This window comes from Helobdella robusta (genome assembly GCF_000326865.2).
Source record: "Helobdella robusta unplaced genomic scaffold HELROscaffold_1, whole genome shotgun sequence".
NCBI lineage: Eukaryota > Metazoa > Annelida > Clitellata > Rhynchobdellida > Glossiphoniidae > Helobdella > Helobdella robusta.
In genome coordinates this window covers 5,016,060-5,029,221 of record NW_008703570.1, presented here as the reverse complement: position 1 = coordinate 5,029,221, position 13,162 = coordinate 5,016,060, and the positions used below count along the sequence as shown (strand labels likewise).

Sequence of the window (13,162 nt, the reverse complement as noted above, 5' to 3'; positions counted from 1 at the left end):
AACGTGAAAGAAAATAATTTAAAATTCATAATAAAAGAATTATGCTAAGTCAATATATTGGTAAGATAAATTGGTTCACCTCTATGAACCATTTCAGATAATTTAAAGAAGTTAGGTGGAAAGATGTTTAAATTGTTATAAATGGTCTTAATTGTTTGAATGTAATGAGATATCTGTCTATCACATGCAGTATATAGTATTCAATGAATCCAGGCTATTCACATGCAATGTGTGTGTGCGTGTATGTGTGTTGTTGATTATTTAAGAAAATTTTTAATATAAATAATAATAATATAGGTTAGCTGATCAAAACTATGAATTTTATTAATAAATTTTATAAATATTCTAACAAATTTTAATTTAATCATTAATTAAATGTTGTCACATTTTAGATTTTTCAACTAAAACTCAATTAATATTGAAGGCTCTGGCTAGTAATCCAATTAATGTTGAAATGTTGAGACAATTATCAATTAGTCGAGGGGGTCTAGTTAGTAATGAACTGCGGCAAAAAGCCTGGCCTCTGTTGTTAAACATTGACATAGACAACATTCCTCCTAAACCTAGTAATTTTTCTATGTTAATTTTATTATTATAGAGTTATTTTGTTGTTGTCTTTTATTTTTACATTGTTTTTCTCTAAAGTTTTTAGTTTATTCATAAAACGTTTATCAACAGTAGCTTGAATAGACTTTGTGTAATGGCTAAGGTATCAATATATTAATATATATCGATGTATTGAGCCACTCATCTGATGGAGTATGTTGAAAATCATGAAAGCTGTGGGTCAACAGTTGAAGGAAAAATTTACTGGATGGAAACAATTGAACATTTGCTAAACTGACCCCTGTAAGAATGGCGTGATGTTTAAATACAGACTTCTGGTGTGAAATTTACACCTCAGGTTGGATGTTTGTTCTCTGAGAAGGGAGATGGTAAAGGATGATGATAAGGTATAAAAATTTTCATATAACTTTTTCCACATGAAAGGGCAGGCAAATTAATGTTTAATTTGCTGTAAAGTTACTGTGTCAAATAGTAGTAAGTTTTTTGAAAGAGATAAAAGACGAAGTTATTATTCAAGTTGTGCATAAACACAGTTAATCATGTGTCGGTTGCAGAAGGTGATTTTGTGATAGAAATTTAATTTTTAGATTGAGGTTAAATGAGTGCATTAATAAAAAACCCTAACAAGACAAGACTGAGTTGAAAATAGTGGGATAAATATACAATGTCTGAGTTCATTATTCAAAAGAAGTCTTTTCTAGAGCCAGCTTAACATCTGGAGTTTGAACTCAAATCAAACAAAAATCTGTTTTATTAAAAAGAATGTTTAATGCAGATGTAGTTTTGACTGTTCAGTGTTAACACTATTTTCTTAATTGCAGTTTTTTAATGCAATTGCAATTTTAAATCATTGCATTCTTATGCACTTGAGTTAGATTTTCAAAAAGTAAATTCATTTTAGGTTCTTTCATTATATAAATTTATTTTTTAAATTTATTTTTTGCTATATCTATTATTACTCTTCTTGTTTTCTTAATAAGTAAACTAGCTAGCGTGCTTTTTTCAATACATCATTGATGCTGCTTGAATGTTGGTGGTGATGATAACAAGAGGGAGAAAGGATGATTTGCGAAGGATTTTTAACAAATTTAATCTTGGCATAAGTGACTTCACTGACTTTGCAACATTTTTCACGTTTTGAAACATTGGAGGGTCTCCACAAATCCGGTTCAACACCTATTCAAAACTAAAGAATGCAGCATTTGAGTTTGCAGTGGGTTTAATCATGCTGCATTTTGCTTTTCAACTGTTCCAGTCTGGTTGCTTTCACTTCAAATTTTTTGCTTAACAAATATATTTTTAAACAGTAGATCACTGGCCAACCTTATTGTCATGTGAATAGGGCATCTTCTGAATTTTATTTGGTTCTGTTGTGTTTTGGGTTTTCAGGGCCCGGTCAGAACTTGAGAAGAGATATTTGTTACACTTTGAATGTGAAACACTAGACTACAGGTGGTTGCAGTTTTGAAAACGGTGGTGCTGAGTGCTTTCTGCTTTAACTGAGTTCAAATTTTTGTGGTTTAAAACTTTGAGGATTTATACAGTTGCAGTTTCTCTTGCTGATAAATATAATCATAATAATCATTCTGTTGATGTGCTGAATAACCAGTCAAATGGGATCAAACGAAAAGTCTATTAATTCAGTATAGAGCCCTGTACAAACCGCAACTCCCCAAAACCGCAATAAAAAAACCTCACCCGCCGCGACCACCAGAATTGAACCACAACTACCAGACCACCACAACTGTCCACAACTGCAAAATAAAACGACGTGGGCGGGGTTAAACTAGATTGCCAATTACATTAAAGAACAAAATAACATAAATTGTCAATTGTTTTGATCATTGCGGTTTTTGCAAACAATATTTGCTGTTTTCTTTCTCGGTCTTAATTTATCCTCTATTTTGTAAAGTAGAGCCAATTCATGAGTCCTTATCTCTGAGTACACTGTAGTGACAAAGATGTTGTAGGCTAAGCTCTAATTGAAGCCATATTATTTAGACTTCAATTGATATGATGGAAAAACACTTCTTCTGGTTTCTAATGACTTCAGCTGAAAAAGTGTCAATAGTTTCAAAAGTTGAGTCAGACCATTCAATTGGCTTACCTCTGTCAAGGTTAAGCTTCATAGTTGAAGATTGTGTTTTGTAAAGATTTTTCCAATGAGCAAAATGGATGAAATTATCATAATATTAATAAATTTTTTAATAAATTTTTAAGGGGTTTTTCAAATTATATATTATAATGTTACTTTGCTATTTATGACAGATGAAGAAGAATTACATTCACATAAGGACTACGGTCAAGTTGTTCTTGATGTTAATAGATCTGTCAAAAGGTTTCCTCCTGGTTTGTTGACGACTCTTTGAAAATATTTGTTTTGACTTGTAAATTTATGATTACGAGTTTTTGTTTGTAACAACGAGAACAAGGACTCGTTTTTATTTTTTAAAAGAAATTTTTATGAGATGGTGGAAATCTGTTTTTGTGCTCGAATTATTCAGTGCAACACAAGATTAGATGATTGAACGTTGTGCCATCTTGCTGTCTTTTCTCACAACATGAGATGTGTTTATACGATACATTCTAAAATTATATATTAAGAACTGGGTCATTGATGTGACTTCATGTGGGCGAAAAGTCCAATTCTAGACTAACATCGACGATCACTGTTTCCACAGACCTACACCCCCGTGCCGCTTCCATCTTGGGCCACCTATTTTCGCCGTTTCCTTTTTCAACCAAAGTTGCGATTCGTGCCTGTTCAAAGACGGAAACCTTCGTCTGTGAGTTCGATCTCCATTATGTATGCTGCCGAGTTTTAGTGCAAAATGTTTTTGGATCCAATCCACACTTCTTCAAGTTTTCTTTCAGACTGTTTTTATATCTACGAACCGGACCACTTGCAACACGAGCATCAGAGGCCAGCTGTCCAAAGAAGATCTGTTTTAGAATTCTTGCATCCGGCATGCGGACAGCGTGCCCTGACCAACGAAACTGGCCTGTTATACCACATCTCTCCAATGCCATGACACATTTTAATACTTTGATAATGTTGATAATGATTGAAAGGGATTTAGACACACATCCACCAATTAAGAAACATGAAATCCAACAGGAATGCTAGAAGAAGTCCGATTGAGTTATCAGGATCAGTTGATTGACTGCATCATGTGGATACTCGTCAACAACATGGACCTTCACTATTATCAGGTTTTAATTAATTAATTGATTAATGACTTTAAGCTGCTGAAAAGCAATTGATCCTGATCCTGTACATACATAAACGTTCTTTATAGAACTACCTTTTAGTGTTAATTAAATCAACTTATATAAATACTATCACAATTTCTAATAACATTTAATCTACATATATTAACATTTAATTAATTTCTATAAATATTCAATCTACTTCTTTTACGTTTGTTTATAACAACTTTCAAATAGACTGACTCAAGTTTCAAATTTAGCTGAAGCATTTGCATAAATTGAGAATGATCAATAGATCTTTTTAAAAAAATAGCAAGACTCTGATTAACTCATTAGCGCCCAATGATCCCATTTGGGAACGTGTATATTTAGCGCTACATAAATTTTATATTTGCACAAGCTTTACATGTTTTGGCCAATCTATATTTATTAATAGTATATCTATGCAATACAGTCACGTGGTCTTTTGTATTGTCATCGCATGCTTTGGTAGCCATTTTAAAAATTTTGTATTTTTAAAAAAAGTTTTTAGTCTGTTTTCTGATTTTATTTCCAAGTAAGTATTATGTTTTATTTAAATTAAACTATTTTTTACTTATTCACAATTACTTCTTAATATTTTAAAATTATGAAATTAGAGGTTTATCTTAAACTTATTTTTTAAATGAGATATATGTGTTGACGTTCCCAATTGGGAACATTGGGCACATAAGGTACTATGATCCCAAATGGGAACGTAGTACCTCATGTGCTCAATTTAGTTTCTCATGATATTATAGTGATATATTTAATAATTTTTATTTTAAATTGTTTACAATTTAAGTATGTCTGAGAAGAGATTTCGTACTGAAGAAGTTCTTGCTAACATTATGGCAGATGAAAATGTGGATTTTGAAGAATCTGATGATGAAATTGAAGAATTTGAGCGTTTAGCTGACGCAACAGATGCAATTACGGATTCACAGACTCCAGTTGATGTAGTGTTGCTTCCTCCTACGAAGGTAGACAGCATTTCAGATGAAGAGATGATAGATGATGACGATTTGCTGCCATCAAACATGCCAAATGAAGTTCCTGGAAGAGTTGGTGTTCTTTTAGAACAAGCAGACGCACGTAATGATGTTGGATTACAAAAAAAAGATAAAAAATGTAAGAAGCCAGAACCAAAATGGACCAAAAAAATAAATTTCACTGGAAAATCATCAACAGGAACACCAGAAAAAATAAGATCAAAATATCCAGAATTATGTTCCAAATCACCATATCATCTTTTCAAACTTTATTATGACAATGAGTTGAGGGATATGATAGTGAATGAGACAGTCAAATATGCTGGACAAAAAAACAATAATAAATTTGAATTTAATCACCTAGATTTGGACAAATTTGTTGGAATACTTTTACTGACTGGATATCATACATTGCCTCGGGAAAGAATGTACTGGAATAGGGATGAAGATATAAGAATTACATTTGTGGCAGAACAGATGTCTCGATCACGATTCCTAGAAATTAAAAGATATATTCATTTGGCAGATAATGACAAGATTGTTCAAGGAGACAAATTATTTAAAGTTCGTTCTTTCATTTCTGCATTGAATACTCGTTTCCAACAATTTGGTGTTTTCAATAAATTCTAGTATTGATGAAGAAATGGTACCCTATTTTGGACATCACTCAGCAAAAATGTTTCTACGAGGAAAACCCATTCGTTTTGGGTATAAACTTTGGGTATTAGCATCATCCAGTGGATATCCATTCAATGTACAGGTGTACTGTGGCAAAGAACCACAGACAACAAATGATGAAAGTCATGGACTAGGTCATCGTGTAGTCATGTCACTGTTAGATTGCCTTGAAAATCCTGCTGATCATGAAGTTTTCTTTGACAATTTTTTCACCAACTACTCTTTGCTCAGCTCACTGAAAGAAAAAAATATAAAAGCAACAGGGACAGTAAGAGAAAATCGTTTGACAAAGTGTCCATTGATGGATTCAAAAACAATGAGAAAGAAAGACAGAGGATTTTATGATGCATGTTGTGACAAAAACGTAATCGCGGTCAAGTGGAATGATAATCAATGTGTCATAGTTGCATCAAATTATGATAAAATTCTTCCACTTGGCAAAGCTCGGAGATGGAGCAGCACCAAGAAAGCCTCTGTAGATGTACCTCAACCAGCACTCATTAAAAGGTACAACACACACATGGGAGGAGTCGATTTGCTTGACAGATTTATGGCTTCCTATCGACCAATGTTGAGGTCCAAGAAATGGTGGTGGCCATTGTTCATAAATGGAATAAACATGGCTGTCGTAGCAGCCTGGCGACTTCATGTTGAAGTGGGAGGAACTTTTGATCATCTAGATTTCAGGAGATATATTGTGCGTACAATCATGCAACTGCAAGAACCAGCACAGATGATGACAGGACCTTATAGCCAACCTATTCCTGATGTAAGATTCGATATGACGGGTCATCATTTGGTTCCATCTGGGAAGCAATCCAGATGTCGACAATGCAAAAAAAATGCACGTCTTCAGTAACAAGTGCAATGTTCCATTGCATCTTCACTGTGAAAAAGATTATCACGAAAAACAATAAATTTAACAGTTTTAATAAATGACTAATAAAATTTGACTAAACTATATTTTTTCACAAATTCATTTGATTAAAAAAAATCATTTTTCTTTGCGTTTTACATTTTTTCCATATAATTAAAAGTCTGCTATATTTATTTCTATGTTAAAAAAAAGATGTTCCCAAATGGGAACATGGTAGTTGATGTGCCCATTGTTCCCATTTGGGAACACGCCGCCATTTTGTTACAAATAATAAAATCCAAAAAAATACTTGTGCTAGGGTCTCATATTAGGTATAGCTACCTAACTGAAAAATTTGATACTTTTTGGTAGCGTGGTTGTGATTTGGGCGCTAATGGGTTAATGCACTTTTGCATTCTCGATTATACTTTAGTAATAGCCTGTTTTATGGATTACTTTATTGATCTGAGTCTATGATTCAGCTTGTTTTTAAATCGTGTGGTCAACTTGTAATAGGATCAGTAAAATTTGACTTAGTGGTGCCATTTTTCAGAGAGATATAATACACTGACTGAAGATTGGCAAAAGAATCATCTATAAAATCATAAGTGGATTTGTACTGACATGTTTTTGCTAACAGATCCATCCAGCGGAAGTTTACCCTATGAAAGCCATGTTATTTGTTTTGTGGGGATTTGAATCTTTTAATTCCTGTATCACAATAGAAACTTTGGTCAAGAAACTTTCACTTAATATTTTATCAATGTTTTCTTAAACAGTTTTCCTACTTGTTTTTCCATATTTTCTAAGTTTACTAATCTTCTTTTTTGAAAAATGTTCGTTTGATTATTTCTAGCTTCTTTTAAAAGAGCTCAATATTTTCCCTACCAAATAGATCTAATTTTAATAGATCAGATCCTTATCTTTCAACAATCAACCTACTTCAAATTTCTTTTCAATTTCTCTAATGAAAAGGTTATTCTACCAAAACAACCTCCCTTTACTTACATGGTCAGTCGTAAAAAAAATGTGGAAACCAAAATTGCGCTGTTAAACCAATCATTAGACTAACCTAACCATCTTCAGTTAGATCCCAACAAATCCAAAGTCATGATTTTTGGCTTTTGCAACAACTTCTCAAACGCTGTTCTCTAATACAAAAGCTCCTAGCTAATTCGTCCTTTCTTCAGTCTACTATACTCACACTTCAGAGTATTATTTTTATTCGTTTCTAATCCTTGATTTTCATGTTTTAGGTATAAAATCTTAACTGCATCCCTACGTTCGCTACTTTTTCTCAATTGATATCGCCTCTGCTCCTGCTTCACCCATGCTTTGATCTCTCACATCGCATCTCGATCACTCTAATTCTCTTTTTCCGCCTTCTAACTTTTTTGAATTTAGAACAGACATATAAGTCGTTCTAAATAAAGCAAATTTCTTTTCCGGCAAACCTTCACTCATTCGTTTTGAGAGACAAAGACATTGAAAACATTTGAAGTGGAGTGCTATAGAAAGTTGTTGGGAATCAGAGACAGAAGTGAGGAATTAATTAATGAGAAACCAACCTGGAAAACAATAAAGCACATATACAAATGTAAAAGTAAAAAAATTGAACATGTTTGGAAATATATTTGCAGAAAGCCAGAATGTTGAACTGAACGATAAGGGCCAAAGTAATTTAATGATTTTAGAAACCGACCAGAAAAAGAGAAGTCAAAGGTCCCTTATGAGATCAAAAAAGATCGTTGAATCAATCAATCAATCCATCTATCAATCAATCAATCAATTAGTTGAACAATCAATCATTAGACTGATTTGTTGGTTTGTCGATCAGACAGACAGATTGTTATAAAAGTGTTAATTGCCTGATTTTTTAAAAATTGTATCTTGTTCAAACAGAGTTTGTGTTTTTGAAATTCTGAAATTTTTCATGTTATATTAAGGCCAGTAACGTTAAATTAAACTTCTGACAGGGGTTCCATGATGTTGTTGTCACGTTCTTGCTGGTCGTTGGAGAGAGGTTGACATTCTGTATTATGAACAAGCTTGTGCAAAATCACTTTCGGTATATTGTTTTTATTTTATTTTATTTATATTTATGTTTTAAATGAATTTATTTTGTTTTATTACATTTTGCCTGCAGAACAAAGAAAATATAACATATATATATATATATATATACACACACACACATATATATATATATATATATATATATATATATATATATTACCAACATATATATATATTGATGATGATCACAGCATATTCGGCGTTAACAAACAAGGAGCCAATAACTAGACACAGTATAAAAATATTTGATCATATGGGCACAACCACAACATATCAATTTGAACACCGAAGATGGTATAGGAATACCGAAAAAAGCTTTTCTGTTCTATCATGCATAAAATAAACAAAAATTTTGGTTTTGAACTAAAGAAACATGAAAATGTTTTACGATCAACCATTAGAAAAATCGAAAAGTTAAATTTGAAGTTAACATGCTGTGATTATCATCAATAGAGCTTTTCTGTAGTAATGACGTTATTAATAATGTTTTGTCAAAAACTTCAAATATTAAAAGTTTTTTATTTAACCTTAATAAACTTCGTCAAGATGATAAAAGTCTCGTTAGAAAATTTGAGAAACTCAACTACAAGTTGAATAATGCCGAAGACGCAGTGATCTTTATAAATAATTGTATTTATGATAGTCTAAACCCTATATATATATATATATATATATATATATATATATATATAGTGAGAGAGAGAGATCCGATCACTTAAGTAACTGATTTGTTTGAACACATGGTGACATAAATGTATCAAAAAAAGCTTTGCTGCTCAAATTGAATATTGAATAAAAATTTTTCTCTTTAGGTTTTGATTCAATCTCACTGTTAAGTTTTAAAGTGATGCTGATATTGATTTTATTAATAATATATTGATATATGGGTGAAAAGAACATTTTTTATTGTAATTTTGGTTAAAATTAAATTTTAATTTAAAACTGTTGTTGAGTTACTTTATAATTTGATCATGGTCATTCTGTCTTCTTTTTATCTTAGAAAAAAAATTGCGCTGTGTCCATTATAATAATTAATAATCAATTAATAAATTTGTGTCGTTATGAAATATAAAACATAGCAAAAAGAGTTAACCTTTAGTAGAAGTATCCAATCATGAATTTTAATTTTTATTTTCCCTTAGTAGTAATATTTGCTTAATCTGATTATATGATCGACAACAGATGCTATTTTGCGTTTATTCGTCTACATTTGCCTAATTAAATAAGTGTAAAAAGATTTACGTATAGTTTTTCAAATGTTAACCTTTCTATTTCTCTCACTACACTGCTTTATCTTCAAGACTTGTCACTACATTTTTTTGCAGGGATTTTATGGACAAGACGATGGATAAAACTAATTTTATGTTGAACTATTTATTGCCGATAATTGGAAAAGTAAACCCCAAACTTAGGAAGTTTCTTGAAAAGTTAGATCCTAATTGTTTATTATTTCGTTACATTTCAAAATTTTATAAAATTAATTTCGATAATATTTCGTATTGTACATAAATAGTAATGTATTTTTTTGAATAATTTTATTATTGTGGTCTTTTCAAAGTTTTTATTTATACATTTCTTTAATCTTCTCTGCTATCTGGTCCATTGATTCGATGTTAATGAACGTCTGGTAATTTCCAACCAATAGAATGAAGAGGTGATAGCAAGGAATGCAGCATTATCAGTAGTTGCCTAAATAAAGATAAAATCGGAAACAGTGCAATAAGTTATAATAATAGCAATGGATATTTTGCATTTAAAGTTGTATGTGATAGTTTTGTTGCAGTGCTGATACCAAACTTGAATTTCGATTACACATTTGAATAGTGGAAACTACGGGACAAGTTTCAAATGCTAGATGCTATTAGTTATCCAATTCCGATGTTAGAAAAATGATTTCTTGAGAGAGATCTTCATTATTCATCAATATAGACTCAATATGTTTAGTTTAGCGGGCTCTTGTTTATTTGAGATGTTTACTTATTACCCCTGGGAACCCATTGTAAAAATCATTAGTGTTGGTGATCATTTACTTTTGAAGACGTTTCATTCTAATTAACATTTGAACACGTTTCCTTGTAATCACGCTATTTTGTTGACATTTTCAGATCAGAAGTTGGAATGATATTTTGTTTAAGCTGGTTGATAACTTGGTATGGTCATGTTCTGAAAGATTTGAAGGATATTGTTCGGCTTTATGATTTTTTCATTGCCTGCCACCCGCTTATGCCTATTTATCTTGCTGCTGATGTACGTTATGAAGAAAAGTATTACGTAAAATCAAATTATTAACATGGTTTAAATATTTCAGATTGTGCTCTACAGACAGATCGAAGTGATGTGTTGTGTCTGTGAAATGCCCTACGTTCACAGATTCCTTTCGCAACTTCCTGACGATCTCCCATTTGAACAACTAATCATCAGTTCTGGTGATCTCTTTCTGCAATACCCACCGAGTGTAATAAAACATGAAGCTGAAATGATACGTGAAAAGTTAGTGTTGTTTTAGTGTTGGGTTTTCAAACTTTAAAACAGATCTGTACGTTTTCATAAAATATGCTGCTCAAAATGAAACATCTGTGCGTACCTGCCAACGTTTGAATTCTTTGTAACAGGATCTGCGCAAGACTCTCATTCAAAATAAAATATAACAATCAAATAATTTATTTTCTGCATATGATAGATTCTTTTTTGTATCAAAATTTATGGTAAATTTCATTTTAAAGTAAAATGATCACAAACTACGTTCTCTAGCATGTTATATAACTGTTACGAAATCTTAGATCCTCTGTGTGTAGGGGTACTGATGGTTTCGGTCTAGAGGTTTCAGGTAATTGTATCATGTTTTAAGTTATGTTAAGGTGGTGGCTATATAATGATACAATATGGAAGAGGAATACTGAGTACTGAGTACTCCCCCCTTTTATATTTGAGAGATTTTACTAAAGTGAAACAATGTACATACTTTAATATTACACTACTAACAAATAGCACAAGGTATCAACAATATATGCGAACCAAGTGCTAGTTTATACGACATGCTCGCATTTACTTACGATACACACTTTTTTCGTCAAGCCCATATTGTATATATTGTTTTTTGGCTTTATTTCTATTCTTTTTATTCTCAAGTAATATATGTACCTTTGTGAGCCTGTTTAGTGGCTCTCCAGATGACTCCCAGGAACGGAACATCGCTCTTGAACAGGTTGACTAGCCGCCATCTGTCCAGTCCATATAGTGTGTTTTCTAACTTCACTCTGGTCCTCACTAAACATTTATTGCGTAGTGTACTTTTTTTGTCATACTAAACAATGTTTCACAATGAACATTGCCGTCATATGAAATCATGCAAGTATGTAGAAACGTATTTTTGCAGTGTTTTAAATGTTAAAACTCTTCTGATATTAATGACGACTGGGTCTACAAAAGTTTCAATACGAAGTTTCTAATCATAAACAAACGTTAGCGTCTGATATATTTGTATTACGGTGGCATAGACTAATATGAATCAGTTGGAACAATTTTAGCGGTTTTGTTTTTAGGAGTTTGAAGTTTTTTTTATACGGGGATGGAAAAGTTTATGGATGAGAAATATTGCATTTTCGGCTCTGAAAACTATCAGACGTTTAGCGGGAATGAGGAAAGTTGTTTCTAGGTAGTCAAATGACGGGTGTTTGTAAGGCTAAAAACTGTTATAGGTTCTGAATTTTAAGACTTTAATATAATTACTATTCTTTTCCCGTTTATGCTCGTGAGTTTCTCATGAGATATTGATAGCATGGATTTGCTTTTTGATAATGAAATGGAATGCCAATAGGATTGCTATAATAGGATAACTAATTTGTTTCGGAATTGAAATGATGGAAATGTGTCAGTCAATGAGCAACTGAAGTATCAGTAACTTTTGCTATCATTTCTGTAAAGTTTGCATCGCTGAAAATGGGTTAAATTGTTATTAAAGTTGAATATATTCTAGATTGCGTAGATTTTGTCAAGTTTTTTATGTCAAATTTTATCAAACTCATTATGACCAATTTTTCTTAAATATAGTGTTGCCTGTATTTAACCGCTTTTGAAAAAATAGGTATAAGATTTTTTATGAAAATTTATTAGAAAACTTCGCTAAAAGCTTTATTGTCTATTCATTGAACTACCAGAACGACATGATTTGAAATTTGAATGCAATGAACATGATGGTTATAATAACTTTGTTCATAAGCTAGTTTTAACATCTGTTGTCTTTACTGCTATCTCAGTGAAAACATTTCTCTTAATTACCTACTGAGATATTTATAAAAGAAGTTGAAGAGAAAAGCTGCTTTGTTTTATTTTTTTGGTCAGTTGGTCCACAACTGTTTTTCAGACTTTCTTCGTTTCAAAATTCGTTAAAAATTGTCTTCAAAAGTTACAAAATGAAATGAGCTATTCTATGTGAAATGTTATTATTTTTGAAGTGTTATAGATATTTAGTACATTTAAAAATTTTTGTTTGAAACAATTCATTCAGGCAAAACAAAGCAAATCAAATTCGTCAAGAAGAAATAAATAGAAATAGAAGGATGCTGAAAAAGAAAAAAACTAGTGACAAGGGGTTGATGTTTAAATTAACATTATGTACATTAATTGGAGCCGTCAGTGCAGTGACTTTCAACCTTTGGAGGGGCGGTAAACTCGAATTTTCGGCCCTTTCATGGACATGATCGTTGTATAAATAATTGTTTTTTATTTATTTTCAGATAGGTTTTTTGTTCCATCTACTTTTTTT

General features: G+C 31.7%; 1 protein-coding gene across 1 annotated transcript; it reads left to right on the top strand.

Annotated features, from left to right (window-relative positions):
• Positions 1–415: 415 nt before the first annotated feature.
• Positions 416–10,903, top strand: HELRODRAFT_62173 (hypothetical protein; the record flags this gene model as incomplete). The annotated part of the gene is made up of 7 exons (XM_009010860.1): positions 416–566; positions 2,836–2,916; positions 3,686–3,780; positions 8,298–8,389; positions 9,723–9,824; positions 10,503–10,644; positions 10,706–10,903. Coding segments are annotated over 7 exons (861 nt in total), but the record flags the coding sequence as incomplete, so codon positions are not given.
• Positions 10,904–13,162: the final 2,259 nt, after the last annotated feature.